The sequence below is a fragment of the Scardinius erythrophthalmus genome (assembly GCF_964197995.2).
Source record: "Scardinius erythrophthalmus genome assembly, chromosome: 24".
NCBI lineage: Eukaryota > Metazoa > Chordata > Actinopteri > Cypriniformes > Leuciscidae > Scardinius > Scardinius erythrophthalmus.
The window spans coordinates 2,865,065-2,885,433 of NC_138244.1; the positions used below are offsets into that span (position 1 = coordinate 2,865,065).

The 20,369-nt window shown below is 40.8% G+C and overlaps 1 protein-coding gene across 2 annotated transcripts; it reads right to left on the reverse strand.

The window, feature by feature from the left end:
- Positions 1-1,413: 1,413 nt before the first annotated feature.
- LOC308684387 (uncharacterized protein) lies at positions 1,414-19,493 on the reverse strand. Of its 2 annotated transcripts, none has more exons than XM_081355577.1 (4): positions 19,094-19,493; positions 6,957-8,208; positions 2,168-2,255; positions 1,414-1,888 (listed from the first exon to the last, which is right to left on the reverse strand). In XM_081355577.1, exons 1-3 carry the CDS (start codon positions 19,227-19,229, stop codon positions 2,195-2,197), a joined length of 1,449 nt encoding a protein of 482 aa, XP_081211703.1. In that variant the 5' UTR covers positions 19,230-19,493; the 3' UTR covers positions 1,414-1,888; positions 2,168-2,194. The 2 variants fall into 2 exon arrangements, with proteins under 2 accessions (XP_081211703.1, XP_081211702.1); XM_081355576.1 differs by having other exon boundaries at positions 1,573-1,888; positions 2,168-2,258; positions 19,094-19,297.
- Positions 19,494-20,369: the final 876 nt, after the last annotated feature.

Sequence of the window (20,369 nt, forward strand, 5' to 3'; positions counted from 1 at the left end):
TAATAAAGTATTAGTAAATGGTGAAATTATAATTAACAAAGATTAACTAATGCTGAATAAGTGCAGTTCATTATTAGTTAATGTTAACTAATGTAGTTAACTAATATTAACTAATGAACCTTATTGTAAAGTGTTACCATTAAAGCTTTAATTGTAAAATAATTGAATATTAAATATTTAGTGGCCAAGTTTTGCGCAGCTCCCCCTGTCAATGATCTAGCACCCCCGGCCTCAGCACATGCGTTAAAAAATTCTCTGGCGCCACCCCTGCAGAGAAGCTACGTAGGCAGTGTAATTTTTTTTTAGGCTTGTTCGACTTGAACCGGCACTGCATAGGCCGATCGGTTTATGACATCAAAGTACCGTGAGAGCAATTCAAAAGCATAAGGAGCCGTCTGCTCTCTATTCGCTCTCGCGGTATTTTGATGTCATTCACCCATCGGTTTGTGCAAGGCCGGTTCAAGTTGAACAAGCCTTTTGTTCCGTTACCTCCAACCCCGGTTTTGAGTCGCCAGATCCACCCCCCCTCTGTGCTCCGGGACCTCCCACTTTACAAATTAAGCACTGGTGACACTCAAATGAAAAGTTTCATTTTGCAATGCATGCTGGGTACCCAATAGTAAACCTATACTCAAAAAAAAAAAAAGTAGAATGTGAACTAATGATTTTCAGTAAAGACTACTAATGTAAACTTGATTTGTCTACTGCACCCACTTAAGATTCTATGTTAATACAACTTAACCTGTTTAGTTTCACCCTGTGTAAAAACTAAAATGGATTAGTGGAACCGGTTTCCACGCAATTTTTTAGTAAAGTCAACTAGTTCGGGTTAAGAGTGCTTGACCAAACGTCACCTACTATATGAGATTAATCAGATCGACAAAATAAAAGTAAATCTTACAACTAACATCTGCACAAAAGGGCAAGACTGTGCACATGAACTCGACCGCTCTAGTCTGATGTATAAATGTCGTTGTGGATTCCCTAAACAGCGCGCTGATACACGGGCAACTAAAGCACAGATCATTTACAGCATTCTAATCAATTACAATCGTGTTCTCATATTAATGCTAAGTATATGTCAGATTGGCACTGCACATTTTGTACTTAACTGTATGTCATGATCAAAGTGATTCCAGGCCTCACTGCCTTTCAAATCCAGTTTCACCTTATTTCGCATGCAGTCTAACGCTGAACAATCAGATCTCAGGTACCGCCCCAAATGCTGCATTAACCAATCAGATCTCAGGTACCAATAACCAATCAGATCTCAGGTACCACCCCAAATGCTGCAATAACCAATCAGATCTCAGGTAACAATAACCAATCAGTTTGTTTCACCAACAAATATGTTTTTAAAGTCAGTGCGAACATCGTGTTCATGATCGATCGTCGCTGTCACGAACGAGTACTCGTGGCCATAGTTATTTTATTGTTGAAAAAAAAAAAAGAGCATTCCTAGAACATTATTATTTGCAGGGAAGCCCCTGAAGCAAACGTAATACTTGGCTTTCAGAACTGAAAATTATTAAATTATTCCTGATGCAAATAAAATTGGACAATAACAATAAGCTGTTGATAAAATGATAATTAGTTTAATTAAGACTGAAAACGAACAGAGACAGATCTCAAACAATGAACAAGTTAAGATTAATTTCAGTTTTATGTCTCTGTTGAAAGTCAGCTCCCTGAACATGGAAGCTTTTTTCCGGTGTAATTTTTCAGGTGCTCTTCTTCAGAATGAGTGATTTCAGAACGGAGGCTCCAGTGAAACTCTTCCCGCATTGATCACATTTCACAGTTTCTTTCCGGTGTGAACTCTCATGTGAACCTTGAGACTTTTCTTGAGGGCAGGGTGTTTTTCCTTTCTTGTTCACATCCATCAGGTCTAAAAGAAACATTAAATCAAGTGAGATTTCAAATGAGAGACAAACATGAAATGAAAAGTGAAGCTCAAAGTCAAGATCACTGATGAGTTCAATAGACATTTCAATCCCATCAAATCTGGTGGACAACTGCTGTGCACGATTATGATCTATTTTAATGTCATGAAGATGATGTGTGTTATAAGTCACTAGTTTGGTCATGAAACAATGTAAATCAGGTGAGCATCAGCATGTTCTTCATCATGATGAATAAATGAGGAATCAAGAATAAAAACACTAACCTCTTTGTTCTTCAGTATCATGATGTTTCATTCTGCAGGATCACTGGCGTTCTCTCTGTCCTCTCCTTCCTGATGCTTTCTGGCAGTTCTGCTAAAAACAAACAAGTTTCATTTCTAACAGACATGATGCGAGAGGAATAATCAATATTTCAGACTCTGAACTAGGCTAATCACATGTTAAAAACATAGTGACATTGATCATGTGACTTAAAGGGAACCTGTTATGCAAAATTCACTTTTACACAGTGTTTGATGGACACTGCAGTTTTAGCGTTGACCCGCGGCCTGAGTGCGCTAAACACAGTCCACCAGTGTTTCGACGCCGGAGCAGCTGTAGACACCAATGTCTCCTAAGCGATTGAGATGTTGTGTTGTTGGATGTGAGAATGAACATGGCAGTCTTCATTTACTCTCGTTATTACTTGAGGATGGATCTGTACCAACTGTCTGTGATCCAGCTTCCAGTCTCCAGAGTTACAGGCCTAACGTTACTGATCACGACAGTAATGGAAGGGAGAGCGTGCACTTTATTACAGTCAGAGACAGAGTTGTTTTACGGATAACCAGTTTATTAAGCACCCCCTGAAAAGGTGTAAGGATCAAATGGAATTAATAATTCATTCATAGGGAATTCGCAATATAAGAGGGATTTGCATTCAAATCATTGACCGAAACCTTACAGCTAAACTTACTAAGAACCGAGACTCTCAATGGAAAAGAAAAGAAAACTAAGTAAGAGAAAGAAAATTGAGACGAGTAGTTAGATTGAATGAAGTGGTTTAACCCATGTTCTTCTGATCTTGAGTTGAGTTCTTTTGTCTGCTCGTCTACATGGTTACTCATCTGTCTGGTTACTCCGTCATGGCTACTCCATGACAGTGTATCTTCTAATGCATTCTGGAATCTTCTCTAGCGAAACCCTAAGGCTTTGTTTGGGTCCTAAGATTTTAAACTCAAATGTTTGTCCAGCCTTCTGGATTAGTTCTGACCAATTAGTCTTTATTTGAGATGTGGCTATTTCTTCCCCTCTCATCGTAAATCATGCGTTATTTGTGATCTCTTTACTCTCCAGCTCTATCAGAAAGTAGAAAGAACAGTTTAGATATGATTCCTATTATAAGAATACAAAACATTTTACACTGATTTCAGTTCAAAAAAGGCGGCAAAACCACCGTGGCAAAAACAGACCAGTCGCATTTCAAAGTCATTTGCGAAATGACCGCCAGGTGGCGCAAAGGGATATTGTGCAAAACAGCAAAAATTGTCGCATTTTGAAATGTAAGTGGGGTTAATGTCAATTAACAGTAAGGATGAAATACCACAACTATGGTATACAGAATAGATTTTTTTTTTAGGACAGAAAAATAGAATCAAAAGTTAAAATAGAGACGAGAACAATATAGCCTATATTTCATATTGTAGGCCTTGACGTCGGTGGGCAACAGAAGCCTATTCTCCGGAGGAGCAGCGCGATAACAAAAAAACAAAAACAAATTAATAACAAAAATAACAAACAAAAATAAATTAGGTGCAATGAAGCTGATTATTTTTACTATTCTATTGAGGAATGAGACGAATGAAGAGCGCTTCTCGCTTATGTGAGCGAACACACACTGGAGAAATGAACGTTTGGGCATTTCTCAGTGAGTAAATTCATGGCCGAATGGTAGAACTTACGTTTCGACCATTTAGATGACGGGTTCAAATCGCGAAAAAAACATGGACTAGCCCTACTGTAATATTTATGTTAGCCTGTTAATGCATTTTATAGCCTATTATTAGGGCTGTCACTTTACGTTTGAAAATTGATTGCACAATCGATTGGACCAGCCAACATAAGCTTCGAAAACGAAAATAGGGAATCGATTTTAACGGCCTTCTCTGGAGCGTGTCCAGCTCGTCACGATACGCCTGCAGCGAATGCAGGTTCTGACAAACACACATAACAGCAAATTATACTTCTGCATAATGTGTCTCATTTTACTAAAAAAAATTAATTCTGCCGGTATTCAGACAGTCTCATGCATACAGATTCGGGCTACGGGGTACAGTCGCCTTCGTAGGGAAAATTTGTTTGACATTTCTAATCGTAAACACAGCCATGTTGAAGCCTGCAGTACTGTGTTTCCTTGATGTTATGGCAGTCCACTCTGCTTATTGTTTTTCGAGAATGTTGCACTCCTGTTTGTCATTGTGCATGAAACTTCACGCCAATAAATCATCAGAAATATTGCTGAATTGTGTGAGTCTCAAGCGCCCTCTTTACATTCGTCCTAATGCCTGTTAGTTGTCCGTGGATTTGCTTATATTTGGCGTTGAAAATGGAAACGTCTTTAGACATGGAAAATCGTTTTCACAATGGATTCAATGAACACTTATGTCTCATGACATAGACCCCCACTTAAGGAGCGGATTCCAGCCTATCAAGGGACCCACTGCCCCCCAAAAAATTTCTCGGGGCAGCGATGGGGTTATGCTCAGGAACAGACACCAGCTCAGGCGGCGTGGCGGCGGCCATCTCTGCTGAGAGCTCAGGTCCAGGCGTGGCAGCGACCGTCTTGTCCGAGAGCTCATGTGACGTGGCGGTGGCCATCTTGTCCAGAGACACTGGCTCGGCGGCGGCCATCTTGTGGCCATCTTGTCCGGAGACACTGGCTCGGCGGTGGCCATCTTGTCCGGAGACACTGGCTCGGCAGGCGTGATGTGAAGCTCAGGCTTGTCAGGACTGACGTGAAGCTGGGACAAATTAAAGGGTTAGTTCACCCAAAAATGAAAATTCTGTCAGTAATTACTCACCCTCATGTTGTTCCAACCCCGTAAGACTTTCGTTCATCTTCGGAACACAAATTAAGATATTTTTGATGAAATCTGAGTGCTGGATCACTCCTCCACAGGCTTATGGACACTATAACTTGCTGGCCCAGAAAATGTATTAAAGACATTGTTAATATAGTCCAAGTGACTCCAGTGGCTCAATCTTAAGTTTATAAAGCGACGAGAATACTTTTTGTGCGCAAAAACGTGCTTTTTTTACGTGTTAATTTGTGTTCCGAAGATGAACGAAAGTCTTATGGGGTTGGAACAACATGAGGGCGAGTAATTACTGACAGAATTTTCATTTTTGGGTGAACTAACCCTTAAACTAAATGACTATTTAACAAGAAAAACTATAAAGGACTACAAAACATGGCACAGAACAGAAAACAACAAAAGTGCACACAAGACAAGGGGAACACAAGACAGGAACCATGACATGAACCATGACATAGCCCCCCACACTTAAGGAGCGAATTCCAGACGCTCCCCAGGAAAACAGTCCGGGAGGGTGGTGGAGCAGAGGTGGGCCCGGGGGCGGGATGGAGGGCCAGGCCCGGGGAGCGGAAGAGGGCCTGGAGACTGCGGCAGGCGGCTGTGCAGGTGGCCAGAGCGGACCAGACAGTTCAGGCGGCCTGGGTGGCGTGGTCTCCATGGTCCTATCAAGGGACCCACTGCCCCCCCAAACATTTTTCTCGGGGACATCTGTGGGGTTATGCTCAGAAATAGACACTGGCTCAGGTGCCATGGCAGCGGCCATCTCTGCTGAGCGTTCAGATCCAGACCTGGCGGCAACCGTCTTGTCCGAGGGCTCAGGTGACGTGGTGGCGGCTATCTTGTCCAGAGACACTGGCCCGGCAGCGGCGGCGGCCATCTTGTCCGGAGACACTGGCTCGGCAGCGGCCATCTTGTCTGGAGACACTGGCTCAGCAGGCATGATGTGAAGCTCAGGCTCGGCAGGACTGACGTGAACAGTCTCTGGCTCGGCAGACGTGACGTGAAGAGTCTCTGGCTCGGCAGACGTGACGTGAACAGTCTCTGGCTCGGCAGACGTGGCGGCAGCCATCCTGGGAAGAAGAATCAGGCGTGGCCGCCTACTTGGCTGGAGATTCCACTTTAATGCTGCTAGATCCATAATTGGCCTGTCGTTCTGTCACAAATGCAGGTTGAAGCAGGGAAGGATGCAGGATCTACTTGCAGCAGCTTTTATTTAAACTCAAAACTAGACAAATACAGACTCAGGCTGGGGAACAGGATTCGGGAACAGAATAACCAAACATAACACGACAACGACAGACAAGGAAGAGACTAAAACACAGGGCTTAAATACACAGAGAACAGATCAGGGAAACGAGACACAGCTAGGACAAATGAACTCAATGACTAATTAACAAGAAAAACTATAAAGGACTACAAAACATGGCACAGAACAGGAAACAACAAAAGTTCACACAAGACAAGGGGAACACAAGACAGGAACCATGACAGTTGCATTGACCACAGAGCTACCGTCTGAATGCTGTTAAGATAGCGTCTTATGTTCTTTCAAAGCCTCGTTGATGTAGCCTAATATTTTTCTATTGCAATGTTTTATGTTGAAATGTTTTCATTATTAATTCAATTTATTCAATTTAACTTCAATAATTTCAGTATTGTGATTATGAATTCATTTAACTACAATGTTTCACTTGAATTCATCTGCTACTATCTCTCAATCGCTCTCAATGAGTTCCAGCAGATTACGGAATAGAGAGAATAAACTGACACTTTTCAAAGTCTGTGATTGTAGCGCCTCACAGACTTTGAAAAAAGGCAGCAAATACACACCCATAATTTTACCGTTCCCGCGGTGGTAAAAGTATTATTCTGGTTGAGTTCCAGCTGGTGGAGAGGAGAGATTTGGCTATAGGATGATGTGTGGCTAACTTACACAGAAGAGTCTTTGTTACTCAGCACATGAAAATAAACTACTTACCGTGATGTCAGACTGGGTTGATATGGTTTCTCCACTGTATGGATCATCATGTGTTGCTTCAGGGTAGTTTTAATAGAGAAACTTGTTCCGCACTGATCACACGTGTGCGGTTTTTCTCCAGTGTGGATCCGTTCATGTAGTTTCAGATTTGCAGACAAATTGAATCTCTTGTCACAGTGTGAACACTTGTAAGGTTTTTCTCCAGTGTGGATCCTCTCATGTGTTTTCAGATTTGATGATAGACTGAATCTCTTGTCACAGTGTGAACACTTGTAAGGTTTTTCTCCAGTGTGGATCCTCTCATGTGTTTTCAGATTTGCTGACTGACTGAATCTCTGGTCACAGTGTGAACACTTGTAAGGTTTTTCTCCAGTGTGGATCCTCTCATGTGTTTTCAGAAGTTCTGATCGACTGAATCTCTTGTCACAGTGTGAACACTTGTAAGGTTTTTCTCCAGTGTGGATCCTCTCATGATTTTTCAGATGTTCTGATCGACTGAATCTCTTGTCACAGTGTGAACACTTGTAAGGTTTTTCTCCAGTGTGGATCCTCTCATGTGTTTTCAGATTTGCAGACAGATTGAATTTCTTGTCACAGTGTGAACACTTGTAAGGTTTTTCTCCAGTGTGGATCCTCTCATGTTTTTTCAGATGTTCTGACTGACTGAATCTCTTGTCACAGTGTGAACACTTGTAAGGTTTTTCTCCAGTGTGAATTCTCTGGTGCAGTTTTAAACTGTTCGCTGAAATGAAAGTCTTCTCACACTCAAAGCACATGTACTCTCTTACACCAGTATGTATTTTCTGATGTGTATGTAAATATGGCAGCAGTGAAAAACTCTTTCCACACACAGAACATGAATGCGGCTTCTCCTTTGTATGAACTGTCAGGTGTTTCTTCAGGTCTGATGAACTAAGAAATGTTTTGCCGCATTTATCACATATGAACGGCTTCTCTCCGGTGTGGATCCTCATGTGACGCTCAAGATTTTGTTTGTATGGGAAACTCTTCCCACATTGATCACATGTGAACGGCTTCTCTCCGGTGTGGATCCTCATGTGACGCTCAAGACTTCGTTTGGTTGTGATACTCTTTCCACACTGAGTGCAGGTGAAAGATTTTTTGGCTCTTCTTTTCTTTAAAAATGTCTTTTTAGTCTTTGAGCGACTCAAAGGTTTTTCACCAGGTTGGACATGATGTTCCTCCTCCACTTCACTCAGTTCTTCAGTTTTCTCGCTCTCTTCCATCAGGTCTGACATGAAAGAAAAAAATATTAAATTTAATTTTCAATACATAAAAATAATTCAAAGAGAGAAATATAACTTGCGCCTGGTTTTGCACGCACCCCTCAATGAGTGTCAGAAACTTGTGAGCCCACTAACTTTCTTCAAGGGAGCTCGCTCATCCTTACAGTTCCCTCTTAGCTCAGGAAACTGTAGATGCTTTAACTGCAGAAAGGGCCCGAAAGGGCCATCTTCCTTACGTACAGAAAGGTTTGAGTATTAATGATCGTTCAAAAACAGGTGAGCCCACGCCGGCCCCACGTGACTCACATTCTACAGAGAGAGACTTGCACTCCTCTATCAATCCAAACAAACAGAGCAAACTATAGCTGCAGTCAGGGGCCCGCTGTAAAGACAAACGCTGTTCTCACAGCAGCACAAACAGCGAGAAATAAATGTTTCCCCTTCAAGCCTCCCGCTCACAGGTGGCTGGAAATGTTCTCGAATCAGCCACCAGGCCCGTTACAAGGCACGCGCCACTGATACCGCACACTATTTCTGCAGTCGGCGCGCCCGCTGTGAAGCGTGTCCCACCACAGATAGTCACTACTTCCACAGCAGCTCTGATAGATCGAGACATGAGTGTTCACAAATCAGTCCGAGCCCATCATAGACATGCTCCACTGAAAATAATAAAGCACAAAATGAGCATGTTTCACACACACATAACACGGGTAATAGTTCCCCCTTCACTAGGCGGCCCTCCCTCAGTTGTCACTCTATCTCTATGTTGGGCTTGTCACAGCCCAGTAGGGAAAATATGCACAAAACACAACACAAGGGTGTTAGGTCCCCCTATGCTAGGCGGCCCTCCCTCTCTGTGTCGGGCTCGTCACAACCCAGAGGGGAAAACGTGCACAAGACACAAAACAAGGATATTAGGTCCCCCCATGCTAGGCGGCCATCCCTCAGTTGTCACTCTATCTCTGTGTCGGGTTTGTCACAGCCCAGAAGGGAAAATGAAAAAAACAAAAAAAAAAACAATACAAGGGTTTTAGGTCCCCCTATGGTAGGCAGCCCAGCCCCAATTTATATTCAAACCCTAGCCACAAGGGCCCAGGCCTGGCAAGCCATCCCCAAAGAGTCGAACTGGGTTTTGAACATTATAAAGCGAGGCGTTTGCTCCAATTCGCTCGCAGACCCCGCAGTTGTCAGGCGGTCATCGAGACCTCGGTGAGATGACTCACATCGGAACGTGCTCTCTCTATCCATCAGCTGATAGCCTCCTTCAGGGCAGGTGCACACACACCCCTCAGGAAGTTCCAGAGGCTTCTCGGTCTTATGGCCACTACATTGTCAGTTCTCCAGCTAGGATTACTGCATATGCGCCCCCTTCAGTATTGGCTAAAGCGCCATGTGCCAGCCCATGCGTGGCAGTCAGGACACCTGCACATTATGGTGAACCAGCACTGCATCAGAGCTCTGGCTCCCTGGAAAGCCAAAACTGGTACCAGTCGGGCGTGCTTATGGGCGTGGCCTCCAGGATGAGAGTTATTTTCACAGACGCCTCCAACCAGGGTTGGGGAGCGCTGTACGAGGGCAAATCTGCCTCTGGCCTTTGGTCGAGCCTGGAGAAAAGTTTACACATCAACTGCCAGACCTCAGGGGACACCACGTCCTAGTCCGCATGGACAACATGTCAGTGGTGTCCTATATAAATCGACAGGGTGGCCTCAGATCAGGCAAGCTGTACGTCATGGCCAGAAGTCTCCTTTTTTGGTCGCATGCCAACCGCGCTCTCTGAGAGCCGCTTATGTCCCGGGAGACCAGAATCTGGGCGCGGACATGCTATCGAGAAACAACACTCCCCCAGGCGAGTGGTCTCTCAACCCACAGGCGGTTCGTCTGATATGGAGTGTATTCGGAAGGGCGGAGGGCGACATCTTTGCCTCAGAAAACAACACTCATTGCGCAACGTTCTTTTCAAAGAGCTGAGACGCTTTGGCCCATCACTGGCTCAGTCTCTCTCTATATGCGTTCCCGCCAGTATCTATGATCCCTCAGGTCCTCAGACGGATCAAGGAAAGCGGATGCCCAGTCCTTCTAGTAGCCCCCCTCTGGAGAACCCAAGCGTGGTTTCCAGAGCTGGTGCAGATGACGGAAATTGTTCCCTGGCCAATGCCAATGAGGAAGGATCTCCTCACACAGGCGAACGGGACAATTTGGCACCCTCGCCCTGACTTATAGGCCCTCCATGTGTGGCTCCTCAACAGGTATCCTGGTACCTCCCAGAAAAGGTCTTGAATACCATTACTGAGGCTAGAGCACCATCTACCAGGTGCCTCTATGCCCTGAAGTGGTCAGTATTCACTGGCTGGTGCTCAGTCAGAAACCTCGATCCCCAGTCATGCGAAGTGTCGATTATACTCTCCTTTTTACAAGAACTCCTGGATGTGGATCGCTCCCCATCCATGCTCAAAGTGTATGTGGCAGCCATAGCAGCTTATCACGCTCCTGTGGCTGGCCAGTCACTGGGGAGAAACAATCTCATTGTTCTTTTCCTTAGGGTGCCAGGAGGATGAACCCCCCAGGTCCCCTACTGTACCAGCATGGGACCTCTCCACAGTCCTCGGAGCCCTGAAGGGTCCGCCGTTTGAACTGCTGCAATCGGTTGATCTTAAACCACTGTCGCTGAAAACTGCTCTGCTGCTAGCCCTGCCATCAGTCAAGCAGGTGGGAGATTTGCAGGCGCTTTCTGTGAGCCCTTCCTGCCTGGAATTTGGGTTAGGTGACTCCAGAGTCACCCTCAAGCCAAGGCATGGTTATGTGCTCTCAACTCTGTTCAGAGCTCATGTTATCACATTATCAGCACTTCTACCCACAGAAAACGATGGGGAAGATAATTTGCTCTGTCCTGTCAGAGCTCTTAAAGTCTACTTGGAGCGTTCTGCGCCGTTTAGGCAGTCAGATCAGCTCTTTGTTTGCTTTATAGTGGATGCAATTTCCCTGGCATACACCTCTGTGGGCCAGGTTTGTCCCATAGGCACTAAAGCTCACTCTAGGAGAGGCATGGCCTCGGTTACTATCGGTTATTAACTGATGCAGAAAAGTTAGTTCATGCATTCATGACCTCGAGACTAGATTACTGTAATGCTTTATTAGCTGGTTGTCCTGCGTCCTCAATAAACAAGCTACAGTTAGTCCAAAATGCAGCCGCTAGAGTTCTTACTAGATCAAGAAATTATGATCATATAACACCGATTTTATCATCACTACATTGGTTACCTATAAAGTCACGTATTAATTACAAGGCATTGCTACAGACTTATAAAGCCCTAAACGGCTTAGTTCCAGTCTATTTAACGGATCTTCTATCGCCCTATAATCCATCGCGCTCTTTAAGATCAATAAATTCGAGGCTTTTGGTCATACCTAGGATATCCAGATCCACCAAAGGAGGGAGAGCATTTTCACATTTAGCTCCAAAACTCTGGAATAGCCTTCCTGATACTGTTCGTTGCTCGGACTCGCTCTCCCAGTTTAAAACTAGATTAAAGACGCATCTCTTCAGCCAGGCATTCATATAATATTTTTAATCTTACAGTTAAATCCAGCCTCTAGTTCATAAACGCCAGAGGAGAACTGGCCCCCGACTGAGCCTGGGTTCTCCCAAGGTTTTTTTTCTTTTTTTTTCTCCATTAGGTCACCTGATGGAGTTTTAGGTCACCATTAGGTCACTTGATGGAGTTTTTCGGTTCCTTGCCACTGTTGCCTTTGGCTTGCTCAGTTGGGGATATTTAATTTAATTTAATCAATCAATAATACTATTGATCTGCCTTACCAAACGTGGACGTTTTTTCAACTAAAAAAAACAACCCTTGTTGTGCTATTTTGATTTAATACTGTGAAGCTGCTTTGATACAATCTGTATTGTGAAAAGCGCTATACAAATATACTTGAGACTTGACTTAACGTAACCTCGGTTCCCTGAGAGTAGGGAACGAGTATTGTGTAGCCTGCCGCACTATTGCAATCTGTCAGGGTTTGTCGCTTTAGTCAATTTAAATCTGCTATATGGCCAGTTTGGGCGATATTTATGAGCTTAGTCCACACCCATTTGGGTGCGCTCTGACGTAGTTGGCGCCAAGTCACCTGATTGATGCCATAGGATGTGCAGTTGCCGCAGAACAGCCAATGGGCGAGCTAGACGCTCTACTGTGTTCGCCGTACAGCTGCACAGTGTTTTAAATTATTAGCTTCAATATTACTCGAGGAAAGGGGTTTCCGCACTGCGTATTAGCTACGCAATACTCGTTCCCTACTCTCAGGGAACCGAGGTTACGTTAGTAACCGAGTATGTTTGACGTCATTTCACGACTGTTGCAATGTCTGTAGAAACTTCACATGCTCAAAGCCACGGCTTTAACTAGTTTTAAATTAATAATTGTTATTAGCATTATCTGTGTCCTGCGTTTCACTCAACCTTGTTACTTCTGACATGATTTTCCTCATTTCAAAAACAGAGCATATCTTAAAACTGTGACACCCAGGAAGTGACATCATCTGGGCTCTTTCTACTGCATGATGGGAGGACAAGAAAATAATCTCAATCCATTGTCTCAGTTTTAACACAAACTGTACAGTGTTGATCATGTGGTAGATTTTTCCTTAAACCTAACTACGTACTTGGGTCTCGTCTACAAATCGACGTCCCCTAACGTTAACTGCTGATGTTTAGTCTATCTGGGTCTCGTCTACAAATCGACATCCCCTAATGTCTGCAGTCGACATTTAGTCTATACTCCAGCATGTCTACAGTCGACTTCAGCTGAGTCTAAATACCTGTTCACCTAACTAGCTTGCTTCATGCGTAGGGCTGGGTACCGAGTTCGATTTTTAGGTACCGACCGAATTGCCTCGATACTATCGAGTATCGAAAAATGACTTGTTTTTCGGTACCAGATTTCGATACCTAAGGGGTTAACTCATCAACGTCAGTGCTCAAACAAATACATATAAAATGCACAACGACACGCCTAAAGTCGCTCACGCACATACACGCAAACAACTCTACACACGCGCGGAACTCTCTGCGCACATAGATATGAGACGCGCGCGCGCGCACACAAACTGTCCACGCACATTCTCATATGAGACGCGAGCACACACACACAAACTCGCGCACATACTCAGTGAGACGCGAGCACACACACTCACAATACCCTAAAGATGTGGAAAAGTCGATCAAAAGTGTGGCTACATTTCTCCAGGCTCGATGCCAACAGCGCGCGATGCAGTATTTGCGGTAAAATAATTGCTGCAAAGACCGTTACCGCGACAGATATGATGAAGCCCTTGACAGTGCACGGAGTAAACATAAGAGCAGAAAGTTGCTCCGTCTTTGACTAGTAAATGAAGAGATACCTTGTTGATCACTCTGACTGTGCTTATATTGCAATTTACTGAATGTTCACACTGCCGTTCAAAAATGTGTTGTTTTTTTTCAGTAAGGATGCATTAAAGTGATCAAAAATGACCTTAAAACGTGTAATGTTACAAAAGATTTCTTTTTCAAATAAATGCTGTTCTTTTGAAATTTTTATTCATCAAAGAATCATGAAAAAATGAATCATAGTTTCCAAAAACTGTTTTCATATTTCTGAAGGATCATGTGACACTGAAGTAATGATTTAGAAAATTCAGCTTTGACAACACAGGAAAAAATTACATTTTGAAATATATTCAAATAAGATTTTAAATTGTAATACTATTCCACAATATTACAAGTTTTACTGTATTTTTGATCAAACAAATTCAGCTTTGGTGAGCATGAGCTCTTTATAAAAAAATATTTTGTTCCTTATGTATATGTATAAGGAATATTTTGTTCCTTTGTGCACTGACTAAGGAGCATGAGTCAAACAGAAAAAATAAAACCAAAGTTTTTCTGAGGTAATGTGTTATGTTATCTTGTTAAAATGGATTTCATAAAATTGGTATCGAAAAAAGTATCGTTCAGGAACCGGTATCGAAATCAAGGTATCGGTATCGGTATTGGTATCGAAATTTTTTGAACGATACCCAGCCCTATTCATGCGCAGGAATAATTGACAAACAGCCTTCAGCAAATGTCCTCTAAATGCTTTAATCACGGCCGGGAGAGTACTCGAGCAATTCTCCGAGAATCTCCCAAAAAGAAGCAAGGCCGGAGGATCTCAGACAATTTCCATTGAGAATCCTACCAGAAAACACGGATACAACAGTTTTTATAGAATAGAGAGGTATGGTAAAATGATATGAATTTGATTGGTTCTTCATATGTAAACCTCGCAATATGAAGCAAAAAAGAGCAAACTTTGTTTTAATGATTACTTCATTGTTAATCACAAGGTTCTAACAACTAGTCATCTGTCTAGTTTCATTTCCCCTTTTTGTTATTTTTACACTCACACAACCAAAGCCAGGATTTTTTTTTTTTGCCTAAAGGCACGCATACATTCAGCCAAAGTACAGAACGTTTCAGTACAATGTGTTTCAGAGTGTTAGTTTTGTTAGGCCTGAAAAGGGAAGTAAGGTTAGATGTTAGTTAATATTAGTTTGATATACAGTTTACTATTTTATTCATTAAAAAATATATCACAATCACATTCATCAACCCTGTGACCAAAATTACTGTAAGAAGAATCTCTAAAACTATGAAAAGTTTATTATGATTATTCTTTTTTTTTAAAAAAGTACGCTGTTAAAAATAAGTAAAATTCTGGTAACGTTGTTGCAAATTGGGAACCAGATATAAAATAAATTTAAAATAAAAGTTAAAATAGTATTTAACTTGATCTGATGTTGAAAATTAATATACAAATGTCTCAAACCTCCCTTTTGTTGAACCCCCCCCCCAACCCCCCCAATTCATTAATTATTTTTTATTGCTAATTCTAACATTATTCTGCTTCTTCATTAAAATACAGTCATCTAGAAATATAGAAACAAATATAAATAATTAAAATTCTTCCAAGTATAATAATGGTAAGAAAAACGGTTAAAATCATGAACACAGAAACAAACATACATAGTACAGTAGCCAACAAATACCCTCTGCTGACACCAATGAAAGGAGCTTTAAGTGTCAATTTACAGGAGATCTGAAGACAAGATCATTAAAAGAATAACATTTTATATGCGCAGAAACTGAAAATTATCATAAAACTTTTAAAAATAAAGAGCACCACAAGCACTATTGTTCCAAGAGTAAAATGCTATTCATATATTAGTAGTGATTTAATGTCTCACATGGCTCATTTTAAGCTCAATGTAAAGCATTTAGCAGAATCTGTTCCAGTATGACACTTGAGATCGATTCACATTAATTTCCTTCATAGAACTTTGACTTTTGATTTGACGAAACAACAACACAAACGAACACAAAATCGCTCAGGTCTGAATGACCTCAACATATTCTCCTCATCAGGGACATGCAGAGAGTTCCTCAGGGGCAGGGGCTCGAATGTAAAAAAGGGATATATATATATATATATATATATATATATATATATATATATATATATATATATATATATATATATATATATATATAAGTATATAAGTATAATAAAAGTAGCCTAATTTAGCCAAATTTATTTGATTTAAAATACAGAAAAAAACTGTAATATTGTGAAATGTTACTACAATTTGAAATAATTGTTTTACTTATAACATTTGTTAGGTTTTCAGGACTCTTAGTTAAAAAAAGAACAGAATCTTAAAATAGAAATATTTTGTATTAATATACACTACCGTTCAAATGTTTGGGGTCAGAAATTTTCTTTCTTTCTTTCTTTCTATCTAAATAAATAAATAAATAAATAAATAAATAAATAAATACATTAATTAATACTTTTATTCAGCAAGGATGTGCTAAATTGATTTAAAAAATGACAGTAAAGACTTATGAAAGAATTTATATTTTTATTTAATGTTGTTCTATTTAACTTTTTATTCATCAATGAATCCTGAAAAAAGTATCACATAAAAAACTGTTTCCAACATTGATAATAAATCATCATATTAGAATGATTTCTGAAGAATCATGTGACACTAAAGACTATATTAAAGAGTATATTAAAATAGAAAATTATTATTTTTAATTGTAATCATTTTTTTCTGTATTTTTGATCAAATAAATGCAGGCTTGATGTGCATAAGAGACTTCTTAAAAAAAAAAAAAAAAAAAAAACATTAAAATAGTTGTCCAAATTTTTGACCAGTAGTACTCTACTATTATGCTATTGCTGCATAATTATCTATAATAGCATAATTATGTTTACTGCATAGAAAACTGTGTATCAATATACATACATGTAAGTGTCTTGAATACTTGATTGGTCGGTGTATTAGACAAAAATGCTTCATTGAATTATGTAATATTTTAAAATATGTGATATGTTGATTTTTAATTTAATCGACACGTGATAGATTTTTTAATTAGTAAAACAGTAAACTGTCTTTTAAACTAATCATAAATAACATAACATTCTAACACTTGAACAAAATTTACTGTTCGAAACCAAGGTAAAACTTGTGACTTTGAGTGTGTGTGTGTGTGTGTGTGTGTGTGTGTGTGTGTGTGTGTGTGTGTGTGTGTGTATAAATAACAAATAGAGGAAATGAAACTAGACAGATGACTAGGTTTGAAACCTTCTGATTTCAAGAGTAATAACAACAACAGAGTTTGGTTACCTAGTAACAATAGGGCTGGTCTATTAAGAACCAATCAAAATATGTGATGTTTCATGTCATTTTTGTCATTCTCATATTCTAAAAAAGCCTGTTGTTTTTGTGTTCGCTGGTGGACTTTTCCCTCCACAGACGCACGTCGGTAAATTAGGGAATGAACTTGCGCTCCCGGGGGCGGTTCAGCGAAAAGAGGAGGCGTGTTCCGGCGCAAACGTTCTCTGGTGCTATTTTGCAGTTTCAGAAAACAATCCCGCCACAGACCAGGAGAAACCTCGTCTAAAGTCAGTGGAGCGTTGCGCATGTTATTCAGATGCTATTTTAAGGGCGCATGCTTGGCCATAATGTAGCGTGTGCACAACACACACACACTTTGCTTCTCTCATCTACAGTTCTCATTTTTGCAAACCATACATTATTACAATTTATACTACAGGGCCGTTGAATGCTTGAATCTGATTGGTTGACGAACGTTCTAAGGTGTGCATTATTATCAGGGAAACGCACAGCTAAAGTAGTTCCAGGCAGGTCTTGACCGCATTACAGTTCCATATCACTTCGCGTAGTTAACGGTAATAACGGAAAATAGGATACAATTCATAACAAGAAAAAGCATTTAGCCGCATGCGCTTGATCTGCAATTTTCAATGTCTAGCTTCACAATCAATGGAAACATGCAGTTTAATTCGAATACATAAAGTATATAGTCCTATCAGTAGAAAATTAAACTGAATATAGGCTAAATAAATGGATAGTCCTGCAGCACGGATTATTATTGCAGATAATATAACAAATAAATAATTATTGATAGGCCTACTTGTTAAAAGGGCTTTGTGTTTCATTTATTTGGCTAGTCTGTCATCTGTCAATAATAGAAAAAAAAAGAATGAATTCGAATTAATTCAAAGGAATTGAATTAATAAATAAATAATAATATTGACGCACATGCTTTTCTGTCTCATTATTGCAACATCTCTCTAATAACTGCATTAAGAACTGGGGACACACTTTAAGGCCGGTTATGAATGTAATTTGATACGTATGACTGATCATGCCCAAGCGCGTGTTCAGCGCGTTCAGACTGTGTTCAAAGTCGGTGTTTAAAATCTGCTGCAGTCGATGAAAACAGTCAGAGAATGTGTCAGCTAGTCGTGTGTCCCAGCATTAGTCTGCTATCAGTGGCTCAAACCTCCGTTACTAACTCTAAAATGACGTTTTGGAATTAGCAACGGAGGCATTGGTTTAGATGCGTAAGAAATTAGTCCTACATACAAGAGCGTTTTAATGACAAAAACTTTACAAACGTCTTGAAATACATTATCTGAACAATGTTTCGAGGTGTGGTAACTGTAGTATAAGCGGAATAATTGACTTCAGGCCGTTGAATTATTAGAAAAATAATGCACACCCGAGGTGAACGGCCACAGTACTCCGCTTCGCGACGTGACCGCATTACCACCTCGGGTGTGCATTATTTTTCTAATAATTCAACGACCTGTCGTCAATTATTCCTTACAGATAGATCGATAGTTTATTATAAAAGCATAAATCTAGCTTACACATTTACCCAATTATACGCCTGTTTAAGCGAAGCTAATCTGGGTGTGTTTCTCCATCCCCAATGTCACTTCCTGTGTTTTACGGCCCTGACGAGAACGTCGGTCTCCTCGGCTGTGAACCGCTCCTGGCAAATCCGCCGTTATAATAGCAATCCGCCATGGAACAAGCGCGCCTGCTCTTAAAGGGAATGTGAGATGTCGCTCTGATTGGTTTATTTCAGGTTACGTCCCAAACCACACCTATGAGTAATGAAGCGACTTCAGACCAACACATTTTAGATTTGCGTCGAGATCCGCCCACAAATTTACTTGCGTTTCGCGCTTTATACTTTCTTTCAGATCGTTAAAATAGGGCCCATAGTGTCATAGCGAACACGCGCACACACACACACACACACACACACACACACACACAAACACACACACATACATATCAGAGAGCGATGTTTTCTTCATTAATATGTGCTTTCTGAACTATGTTATTTATTTGCTAACTTCTCAATCTCAGGCTTCTCCGTTAATAAGAGCTGAATCTACATTTAAATACAGATTTTCTTGGTTAACATCACAATCTCCTTCACATATGTTAGCTAATGCACACAGAAGACTGAAGTGTTGGACTTACGCTGGTCTTCAGGAATGAGTTTTCTCTTTAACTCCTGCACTGTGGTGTTCCTGAGCTCCTCTTCTGAATTCGCCACAGAAACTCTTCTTCTCTCCAGTCCGTGTCTAATATCTGTAAAGTGGATCTGGAAACTCATGTTGAATGTGCTCGAACTTTAACTATATTCCCTCAGGATCTAGTAGTAACTGCACTGATGCTCACAGTGATGATAGTTTCACTTTCTCTCTTTAAACTCTCCTCATGTTCAGTCACTGTCCACTGTTTCAGACTCCTTCCTCTTTAATTCTTAAATGCTTCCTCTAGTCAAAGTCTTTTCACATCGAAATCCAGCCACATATTTCCTCAGACTGTTCTGGCTTGTAAACCGTGTTTGATCTGATTCTGTGCCATGGACAAACACAACTCCCTCACTTGAGTGAAAGTACAGATACCACTGGTCAAATATCATTCCATTACAGGGTAAAGTTAGTCAAGACTGACTTACACTTAAAAAGTAAAAGTACAGAAGTACTCGTTTTTAAAACGACTTAAGTATCAAAAGTAATATAGTGGAGTGAAAAGTATGATATTGTCTTTCAAATGTAGTGAAGTTAAAGTAAAAAGTTTCCAGAAAAAAACAATACTTGAGTAAAGTACAGTGCCCGGTTGGACAAAGCACCTTAAGTGTAATTTTCCCTTAAGTTCGCCCTTATGTTTCCCTTAAACCTAAGGGTGTTGCAGAAAAAAAAAACTTAAGTGTTACTTAAGGGTTTCTTTAAGTGAAACGTCATAAACACTTAGAATTTCCCTTAAATGCTGTTTTTTCACTTAAGTAATCCCTTAAAAAGCGTTAAGTGTTGCATAAAACCCCTTAACAGTCATTTCCCTAAGTATAACTTAAGGTTTGGAAATCGTAACCTTAAGAGTAACGCGGACAAAAATAAGACGACATGGCTGAATTTATGGAAAGATCATTATGTGCCAAGAAGAATTTTTTGGGATAGGGAGAACCCTTTGGACCATCTTAGTATTGAAAAAATGTTGCAAGAATACCGATTTGATTGACGCACAATATTTGACATCACTAACAAACTAGACGGCGACCTTGACCATGTCACACATCGCAACCACTCTTTACCTGCGGTGTTACAACTGCTTATAGCACTGCGTTTCTTTGCAACTGGGAGTTTTCAGACGGTAGTGGGAGATGTTTAGCCTGACTACGTCAGACTTCGTACTTCCGCTCAATTTCAGTTTGCTTCTGTACTCAGTCTGAGATAGCGACCTATCTCCCTGT